Consider the following 10,262-nt stretch of genomic DNA (forward strand, 5'->3'; position numbering starts at 1 on the left):
ATCAATTACTTCAGCCTGCAACTTACAAAAGTATGAAGAGAGCAAACTCAGTTCCCAAATAAGCAGAGGAATAAAAAGTAAAGATCAGAGTGGCAATCAATCAGTGAAATAGAAAACAGAAAAATAAAAGAGGAAAGTAATGAAACCAAAGCTAGTTCTTTGAAAAGATCGGTAAATTGAAAAACTTCTAGTCGGACGGATCAGAAAAAAAAAGATGACATAAATTGCCAATATCAGGAATGAGAGACGCAATTTCTCCGTGGATTCTACAGATATTGAAAGGATAATAAGGGGATCATATTACAAACAACTTTATGCTAATATATTTGCCAACTTAGATGAAATGGAAAAATTCCTTGAAAGCATGAACTACCAAAGCCCACTCAAAAAGAAAGCCTGAGTAGCCCTATATATTTTAAATTTTTAATTTGTAATTAAAAGCATTCTCACAAAGAAAATGTCAAGCCCAGATGGCTTGACTAGTGAATTCTGCCAAGTATCTAAGAAAAAATAATACCAGTTCTACACAAATTGTTCTAGAAAATTGAGGAGAGAATACGTCCCAGTTTTTCTATGATGCAAATATTACCTTGATACCAAAACAAGATAAAGATATTAACAACAACAACAAAAAGCTACTGACCAGCATTCCTTGTGAACAAAATGTTAGCAAATTAAATCCAACAGTATTTAAAAAGGATAATACATCATAACCAAGCCAAGGTTACCCCAAGAATAGTTTCACATTCAAAAATTAACTTGCTTCACCATTTATTTTCAAAACTAACAAAACCATATGATCATCTTTGTGGATGCAGAAAAAGCGTTTGACAAAATTCAACACCCATTCCTGGTAAACCCTCCTAGCAAACAATAGAGGAAAACTTCCTCAGTCTGATAAAGGACATCTGTGAAAAAGCCAGAGCTAACGTCACAGTTATGGGAGAAAGACCGATGCTCCTTTCGATAAGGACGAAGACGAGGAGGTGCCCTCTTCTCACCCGTGTTCCGTGTTGACGTGGGAGTTCCGGCCTATGCAGTCAGGCAGGAAAAAAGGAAATTGAAAGCATCCAGATTGGAAAGGAAGGAAGGAAACTGTTTTTGTTCACATATAACAAAATTGTCTGTATACACAGTCATATGCAATCCACCGAAAAATAAAGCTACTAATACTGAGTTTAGTAAGGTTGCAGGATATAAGAACAATGTGCAGATATCAGTTGTGTATTTCTACATGCTGGAAACACTCAGATATTAAAAATTTTAAAACAATTTTATGACAGCATTTAAAAATGAAATTTGTCCCAAAAATGTAAAGACTTGTACTCTGAGAACTACAAATATAAGTGAGAAATAGCTGGGAATACCTAAGTAGATGAAGAAACATACCATGTTTGTGGATCAGAGGACTTAGTGTTGTTAAGTTCTTGATTCGCCCTAAATCGTCTATACCCCTGATCAAGATCACTGCAGGCTTTTTTTTGGAGAAAATGACAAAATGACTTTAAAACTCATATGAGAGTACAAAAGACCTAACATGGCCAACACAGCTTTGAAAAAGAAGAACGAAATTGGAAGGTCTGACGCCGCCTGATTTTAAGGCCTAGTACAGAGAGGAGCGGGAATCCAGACGGTGTGGCTCTCGTGTAAAAGTCGACATGCGGAACACAGCGAATCCAGGCGGGGACCCCACACGCACAGGAAGGTGACCTTCACCAAAGACACAAAGGCGGCTCGCCAAAGGAAGGATCATCCACGTCCAAAACAGCCCACCTACTTCATGCCTCACACCATATGTAAAAATTAACTCCAAATAGATTGTAGACCTAAATATAAGGGCTAAACCCATGAAGCTTCTAGAAGAACACATAGGAAAATAGATGTGTGACCTCAGGTTTGGCAAAGATTTCTTATTTATGACACCTAAAGTATGAGCCATAAAGTAATAAAGTGATAGCTTGGACCTCTCTTCAAAAGACAGTATGAAGAGAAGGAAAAGAAGCCACGGACAGGGAGGAAACATTTACAAATCCTCTGTCTGATAAAGATATTGTATCCAGAATGGATAAAGAACTCTCCAAAGTTAACAGCAACCCAGTAAAACATGAGCAAAATATTTTAACTGACACTCCCCCAAAGCAAATATGTGGATGGTAAATAAGCACATGCAAAGATAATATCATTAGCCAGCTAGGGACGCGCAAATTGTAACCATCGTAAGAAACCACCACCCACCTATTAAAACAGCTACAATGTAAAAGATCAACCACAGCAGATGTGTGGAGAGACCTGGGCCCTAAGCGCCAGTGGCACAGCTGCTGCAGAGGGCAGTTGGGCTGTTTCCTAAGAATTACACACAGGCCCACCCAGGACCCAGCCTTTCCACTCCCGTGTGTTCACTTGCACATGGGTTTTCGCAGCAGCTTTACTCGTCGTAGCCCCAGAACTGGAAATACAATATTTGAATAGATAAGCAGAGTGTGGCCCATCCGCATGGTGCACTGACACCGGCTGTGAGGGACGCAGCGTGCGTGCAGCTGCGTGGGGGATCTCACGGTGACTTCGCTGAGGGAAGTGAACCATATAGAAGACTGCACGCTGTGCGCTTCCGCGTAGGTACAGTTCTGGAAAATGCAGATGAATGCAGGGTGCCAGCAGGCAGCTAGGTGACTGGGAGGGACACGACAGGGCACGAAGAGATTTGGGGGTGAGGGCTACTGCATGATCTCAAAGGCGGTGATGGTTTCATGGGTGTATTCGTGATCCAAGTGTGTCAGTTTTTCACTGTAGAGCTGTGCAGTTTATTTTGAGTTTCTTATGTCAGTTATGCCTCGTCCAAGCTGTGGGGATGTAGAGTCAGGCTTACCAGAAGCTTCCGTGCTTCAGATGCACGCCTGGCCCTTCAGTTGCAGAACATCAACACGCCGCTAATGAGGAAGCTGGCGCGCCTCAAGCTCAGCCTCGTGGAGATGGCTCTGGACATGCTCCAGTTCATCTGGGAGGAGGCCCGCGGGCAGCAGAGTGGGCAGGGGTCCCTGGAGAAGCTGCTGGCGGACTATCTGCAGAACACCAGTGACTGCACTTCCATCGGGCTGGTAATTGCTGGGGTCGCAGATTCCCTGTGGAGGGAGCACCAGGCCACAGTGCAGCTGAGGGGCCCCGTTCCAGCAGGAGGCGTCTCCATCACCGCACGCCTGGCGGTGCGGATCGGCTGGGGGAATCTGAGCGCCCTCCCTGCGGGGACCTCTTGCAGCAGGGGGGCTCCCGGGCCTTGCAGAAGAAGGGCGTTGTCTCGCCCTTTGAGGGGACTGAATTGGCTCATAAAATGCAGGTTCCATTGCGGCGGCGTTTCCTACATGACTCGCAGCTGCCCTTCCTGACTCATGAATTGGCTTTGACTAATTAATTCATATTAACAATGAATTCATATGTGGATTAAAGAGTCAATAGAGGTGGACTCCGTTTTGGTTGAATGGAGTCCAGCTGATGACATATTCAAAACAGTTGAATACGTAGAATGTTTTGAGGGAAATGTACATTCTTCCATTTTACATTTTCTTAGACGTCATGAAATATGACTCAAATTAATTTACATAAGTATAAATGAACCAAAGACGGGCCTAAAATTGATTTGTCAGTGAGCGCTGAATTAAGGTTATATGAGCAGACGTCTGTGACCCCACACCAGAGCCCCGAGACCCTCCCTGCGCGGGCAGCACCCTGCGGGCGGGGGTGTTTCTCAGAGCTCCCAGTGTCCCCACCCACAGAGGACACGAGGGGCAGGCTCACTGGGTCCCCTGGGCAGGGGGGGCGGCCGCCCTTGGGGTGGCAGCTGTAACATGTCTGTCTTTTCGAAGCAATGGTTCACGCTGAAGCGGACTCTGGCACACGAGGCACTGGCGCAGCTGGGGAGCCTGCAGCCGCTGAGTGTGGGCTGTGTGCAGATCCGCGCCCGGCTCCTGGGCCTGGCCGGGAGGGCCCTCCACCTGCTGGCCATGCAAGCCGACCCTGTGCGGCCTGCCTGCTACTGGGAGGAGGGCCCCTCGGTAAGTGCTCCTGCTTCTATCCCAAGTCGCTCCGACACCTGTCACCCGTGCCTAAAAACACAGGCAAAGTGTTTAGGACTCCCCTGATTATAGCAGACGAATTGTGTCATCCTCCGTGCAGAAGGGCATGGCCCCAGGAAGAGAGAAAAATGTAGGAAGCAGGTGTGAGGGAAGAAATCGGGCTGGTGAAACACAGGCCTTCCGGAACAGACCTGGGAGGGAACCACAGCATCTGTGGAGTAGGCAGGGACGGCAGACAGGCAGGGAGGGCAGGCGGGCATGTGGGTCGACCCGCACCAGCATGGAGCCCACCCCAGCACACAGCCTGCCCCAATCCAGCCTTGCACTGGCGAACACGGAACAATGCAACTGGTGTTTCCCGCAGCAGCGGCTCTGGCCGGGCCTGGAGCAGGGACCTGGGGAGCTCAGAAGCTGCAGGAGCAGCCTAGGGTGGGCCTGAGCACCGGGCACCGTGGCACCCGTGCCAGAGCACAGCAGGGGAAGCCCTGGGCAGCCTTGACTCCCCTCCATCCCCTACCCCCTGCAGCCCAGGGAGGCTGCTGCCTCAGCGCCCAGGTGGCTCTGAGAAGGGCAGTTGGGACCTTCTTCACCCTCAGCCCAGGGCCCACCCTTCTCCAGAAGGCTGCAAGGCTGCCCGGCAGGGCCGAGTCAGCTGCAGGAGTGACTTACTGCCTCACGACCCTGGTGACGGCCCCAGTAAGCCCTGAAAGCCTCAAGTCACCTTCCTAAACACTTGTGCAGATGCCAGTTCCTCCCCTGGAAGGCACCTGCCGCAGCGGAGAACCTGGGCTTGTCCCCACACACCGGCTCCTCAGGAAGACGCCCTCAGGGACCAGAGCAACCACGCTGTGTGTGCCTGGCTGCACGCCCAGGGCCATTCCCCCACCAGGTGCTGTGCAGCCCTGGATCAGCCCTGAGATGCTGTCTGTCCTGCGTCTTCAGGACCGAGCACAGGACTTGACGTACCTCAAGTGAATGGATGGAGTTGTGGCTCTCGGTGCAACCAGCCTCCATTGATGTGCTCGGGTAGCAGCTGGGCGTGGACCAAAGCGAGGGTTGGCATGGCCTCCTGGGCGCTGGCGTCCTCATCTGTGAACGCTGCTGATGGTTCCCCAGCGAGGAGGGGCCCGGGCAGAGCAGACGTCAAGTCCCGTGTGGAGCACACAGGGGTCTTCCGCGGCCCCCGCCCCATGCAGGCCAGGCCCGGACGTACCTGCCTTTTGCTGTCCTTAGATGTGATTTATGTTGTTGTCCAGCGTCTTGAAATCAAAGCTTAAATCAAGGTTTTTCTGGCTTTTTTCTTGTGTTCAAGGCTGTATTTTTCCTCTAACCCCCATTTCAGTCTCCCAGATTTTGATACGTAGGATTGACACGGTCTAGGGTTGCTGGTCGCATTGTCTAAGGTGTTATCTGAGCTCGTTGTTCATTGTCTCAGAACCCAGAAAATTAAGGGGCGTGGACACGGGGAGGTTGCAGCAAAAGTTTAGCAAGTGAAGGAAGAAAGCTCTGCAGCGGAGAGGGCCCCAGTGGGTGGCCGTCTTCACAGTTGAATCCGAACGCTCTGATGAGAAAGTGTGCTCGTCTCTTTTGCTGTTCTCGTGGCTTCCTTATCTGTGCCGCTGCGGGCGTGTCCTTAAGGAGCACAAAGCGCAGCCTTTCTTGTTTGTGCAGCTGTGGGTGCGTTGGATAAGCCCCCACCCCTCCCACAACCCACGCAGGCTCCCTCGGAGCCCACCGTGTTCATGTCTGGAAAGGGGAGGAAACATTTCCTGGAGCCGGCTGACGACCTGAGAATGGAGGCTTCTCCGCTGGGCCCCTCCTGCTCACCGGTGCGCTGCAGTTTGGTTTTCCCCGGCGGCCCTCTGTGCCTGTGGCGGTGACATTTCAGGCTGTTTCTCGAAGGACCAGCCTTGGCTGTCAGCCTCACTGACTTTTCCTTTTCTCCTCCTTCAGCGTTTTCATTCTCTAAGTCCATTTTATAAATTCCATTGCAATTTCTTCTTTGACTGACTTGATGATTGTATCTTGTTTAATTTCAAGGTGACTGTGTTTCTCACGGGTCTGTTTTCACGACTGACGTCCAGTTGAATGTTGTTGTTGAAAACACACCCTGAGTGGTCTCGGTCCTGGGGACTCTGCAGTGGCTGCACGTGGCCCAGCCTGGTTGGTTTTGGTAAACGTCCTGCACATGCCTGAACGACGTGTTCCGATGTGAAAGGGGCCAGGCCGTGTGCGGGTCAGGTGGTCACGGCTGCACTGCCTCCAGCGTGCTTGCTGGTTTTCACCTGCATTTGGGCAGCCTACTAGAACCGGGGGCTTCTCCATCACTCCATTTCTATCAATGTTTTCTTTGTTTTGACGCCTAATCAATGGGTGCATACACAGATTTGGCACTGCGATACCTCGTGACCTGAAAACCCAGGGGCTCCCTCTCAACCCAGTTCTTCAGGGGCTGCCTGGGCTTCCTATCCCCAGGTTGGGGCTTGTGTCCTGGCCAGACCGGGGGCCCCTGAGGGCTGGTGGATGTCTCGGCCTCGGTGCCGGCTGGTTCCAGGAAAGGTGTTTCCAAAGGACAGGAACGGGAGTCCCCTGGGAATGTGTTGGATTCCAGGCCCATGTGACTCAGGCCGGCTTCCTTGGGGGGGCTGCGTTCTCACCCTGGCTGCAACGTCCCCTCACCCAGGCTCGCGGTACAGGGCCACCCTGCATCAACTCAGGGGTGGAGGGTTTGGGACAGTGAGAGGCCACGCTGCAGCCTGCAGTGCCCGCCACCCAGGGACCCTGCTGAGGAGCCCGACCCCCCCAGCCTCCCTGGGTGGGCCCTCCCCGACCCCCCCAGCCTCCCTGGGTGGGCCCTCCCCACGCTGGCCAAGCAGGAACGCAGAAGTGCCAGCCAACCTGCTGTGTGTCTCACAGGTGGGCGCCAAGCTGAGCGGCCTCAAGTCTCTGGAGCTGGAGGTCGAGGAAGAGGGTGCCACAAAGTCCAGCAGGGACCCGCTGGCCTCCAGGGCGGCCCCAGAGGAGCACGGCAGGAGAGGCGAGGACCTGAAGGTGCGGCTGCCCCTCCCAAGCCTCGTGTGGCCTCTGCCCGGAGCCCGGCCTGAGCCCGAGCCTTGTGCCCCACAGGGGAGGATGGTTCTGGCCCAGCAGTACCTGGCTCAGGCATCAGAGGTGCTGCTGCAGTGCCTACAGGTGGCCCTTGGCAGTGGCCTCCTGGATGTCGCAGCAGCCGCCAGCCTGGAGATGGTGGAATGCGTCGGCACCCTGGACGCTGCAACTACCTGCCAGTTCCTGGCTCTGTCTCAGGTGTGTCTTTGCCCCACGCACCTCCAGCCAGGCCTTCACAGAGGAGGGAGGACCCTGGGCTTCAGCTGGGGCCCTCACCTTGGGGGGACGCCGTTAGAGAAACAGGCCACAGGCCGGGGTCCTCAAACAGTGGGAGTCTGCCGACCACGTAAACTTGTGGCTCAGAGAGAACACGCATTCGTGTGCTTATCCCCGAACCCCTGCATCAGGCAGACATGGAGACCTGGCAGTCACAGGCCAGCAGGGCCCTGTCTGTGCGGACCTCACAGAGGTCCCACAGAGGGAACAAGCGTGGCCTCACGCAACTCTCCAGGTGCTAGGAGGAGCCAGCATCCCGGGGGAGCCCATTCCTGCTCCCAGGCTGCAGCCACTGCATGCCCTTCGCAGGGTGCAAGGCCTCCCCGCCCAGGCCTTGGGCCCCTGTCATACCTCCCCTGCTCCCTTTCAGAGCTGCTCGGCCTCGGAGACAATGAGGGATGTCCTGCTTGCAGCCACGGCCAACACCAGCAGCTCACAGCTGGCGGCCCTGCTGCAGCTACAGCACCGGCTCCGGTGCCAGGACAGGACCACCACCAGCCTGGGTGCCAGTGTGGAGCAGAGGCTGGCTGCCGTGTCCAAGGTAAGTGGGCAGGGATGACACTGAACCTGCCCCCGGCTCTGGAGCTCTGTGGACAGACACCACAGCCACACAGTCCCACGCCTGAGCGAGGGCAGCCTTGCTCACCCCCCAGCTCATAAGCCATCCCTCCCCGTGCCCCCAGCCATGTGCGCCTGGGTCGCCCGGCCTCTCCAAGCCTCAGTGTCCTCCTGGCCCTTGTGGGGGTAGTAACAGCCCACCTGGTGGGTGCGGTGAGGTTGGCGAGGTCACAACTACAAACGCACAGCCAGGCCTGCAGCCAAGAGCTGACCAACAGACGGGCCAGCAGTGCCCTGAGGGCCTCATGTGGATCGGAGCTGCATGTTCCCTGCCTCTGTTTAAGGAAATATTTTACACCTTGGTCCGGTCTGAGGGTTTAATCTTGAGAAACATTTTCTGTAGAACAGGACAGCTAATGGCACCTTTTATTTGGATTAGCAGGTGCGAATGGCAGTATTTAAAGAAAAAAGACTTGATGACATTTCTCGAATTGTGGGAAACAGACAAGTGTGGCCTGATGGGGCCCCTCCCTCCTTTGGCTGCGTGGCTGCCTCCCTGGTCCTCTCGCTGGGGTGGACCTGACCAAATATCCCCTTGTCCAGGGCTGTTTGGCAGACAGTGCTTTGCTGGTGAGGGTGGGATGGGGGCAGCATCCGCCACTGGGTGGCAGGAGCACCCCTGCCATTGTGGCATCCAGAGATGTCTGCAGACATCGCCAGTGGGAACAACACAGCCCCGGGTGAGAACCAGTGACTCAACCCACAGGTTGAAACCTGGAAAGCTGCTGTCCTTCTGAAGCTGAGAGGATGGAGGGCGGAGGTAAGAGGCCTGCAGGCCCAGCCCAGGCCCGAGGACAGGAGAAGGTGGCACAGGCTGGCCCTGTGTCTGGAGGAAGACGCTGATGCACATGGCCCTGCCGGAGCTGAGCTGGGTCCAGGAGGGTGTGCATGGCAAGCAGGAATGAAAATGGGCTAAGCCAGGCGTTAGGGGCGCCTGTGGTCTAAGCTGGGCATGTGGGGGGCGCCTGTGGTCCAAGCTGGGCATGTGGGCGGCACTTGTGGTCTAAGCTGGGTGCAGGGGTGCGTGCCTGTGGTCTAAACTGGGCATGAGGGCATGCACCTATAGTCCCAGCTACTCAGGAGGCTGAGGCGGGAGAATCACTTGAGCCCAGGAGTTCGAGGCTGCAGTGAGCCATGATAGTGCCTGTGAATAGCCACTGACGCCCAGTCTGACCAACATAGTGAGACCCCATCTAAAAAAAAATGGGCTGCCCCAGGCAGCACTTACTGGACAGGTGAGGAGTGAGCTGCCAGGCTGGCACCAGAACACCTGCTGTGGGTAAGCTGGGCATGGGAGTCATGGCTCTTCCTCCCCCATGGCTGCAGACCAGGCAGAGCTCACCCCATAGGAGCTTTGGGGACCAAGGACACCAGTGTGTATGCAGGACTGTGTGCAGGGCCAGGAGCTGGCCTGGGGCTTGGCACGTGGGAGCCGTCAGTCACCATGATGGGGGTCACCACTCCTCAGGCCCTGCTGTTGCAGGAATTCTCACGGAAAAGCTGCACCGACTCTCAGCCAGGCACAGACTCACTGCAGTCTGGCTGGGGAACGTCACAGGCCACAGCAGGTCCACTGGAGCATCCTCGGGAAAGGCCGGTGAATGGTGGAGCCTCATATTTGTAAAGTTATCAGCCATGGAAGCAATGAGAACTTGCTAAACTAAAATTTTTGCACTGAGAGCATCTGCTGCAGTAAGTCAACCCTCACTCTCCATCCCGGGGCCACTGGGCGATTCGGAGATCGGCTGGGACTGGTGTCAACAGAGGCTCTGAGAGGAGGAGAAGGAGCAAGCCTGGAGCCAGGAGGGGAGAGGTCACTGTACTGCAGCTGGGAGCAGCCCCACGGCGCCCTGGGACCACCCACCGAGACCAGAGCCTTACAGCGCCCTGGGAACACCCACCGAGACCAGAGCCCCACGGCGCCCTGGGAACACCCACCGAGACCAGAGCCCCACGGCGCCCTGGGAACGCCCACTGAGACCAGAGCCCCACGGCGCCCTGGGAACACCCACCGAGACCAGAGCCCCACGGCGCCCTGGGAACGCCCACTGAGACCAGAGCCCTGCGGCGCCCTGGGAACGCCCACTGAGACCAGAGCCTTACAGCGCCCTGGGAACACCCACTGAGAGCAGAGCCCCACAGCGCCCTGGGAACACCCACCGAGACCAGAGCCCCACGGCGCCCTGGGAACAC

General features: G+C 54.8%; 1 protein-coding gene across 1 annotated transcript in view; it reads left to right on the forward strand.

The window, feature by feature from the left end:
• CFAP46 (cilia and flagella associated protein 46) overlaps positions 1 to 10,262 on the forward strand; it is a 157,857-nt gene that overhangs the window by 118,565 nt on the left and 29,030 nt on the right. The window contains 6 exon segments of the mRNA XM_011980848.1: positions 2,571 to 2,604; positions 2,887 to 3,095; positions 3,858 to 4,046; positions 6,984 to 7,118; positions 7,194 to 7,373; positions 7,822 to 7,992. Of these exon segments, the coding sequence (XP_011836238.1) occupies positions 2,571 to 2,604; positions 2,887 to 3,095; positions 3,858 to 4,046; positions 6,984 to 7,118; positions 7,194 to 7,373; positions 7,822 to 7,992 (918 nt within the window).

Source organism: Mandrillus leucophaeus, unplaced genomic scaffold, assembly GCF_000951045.1.
Source record: "Mandrillus leucophaeus isolate KB7577 unplaced genomic scaffold, Mleu.le_1.0 Scaffold219, whole genome shotgun sequence".
Lineage (NCBI taxonomy): Eukaryota > Metazoa > Chordata > Mammalia > Primates > Cercopithecidae > Mandrillus > Mandrillus leucophaeus.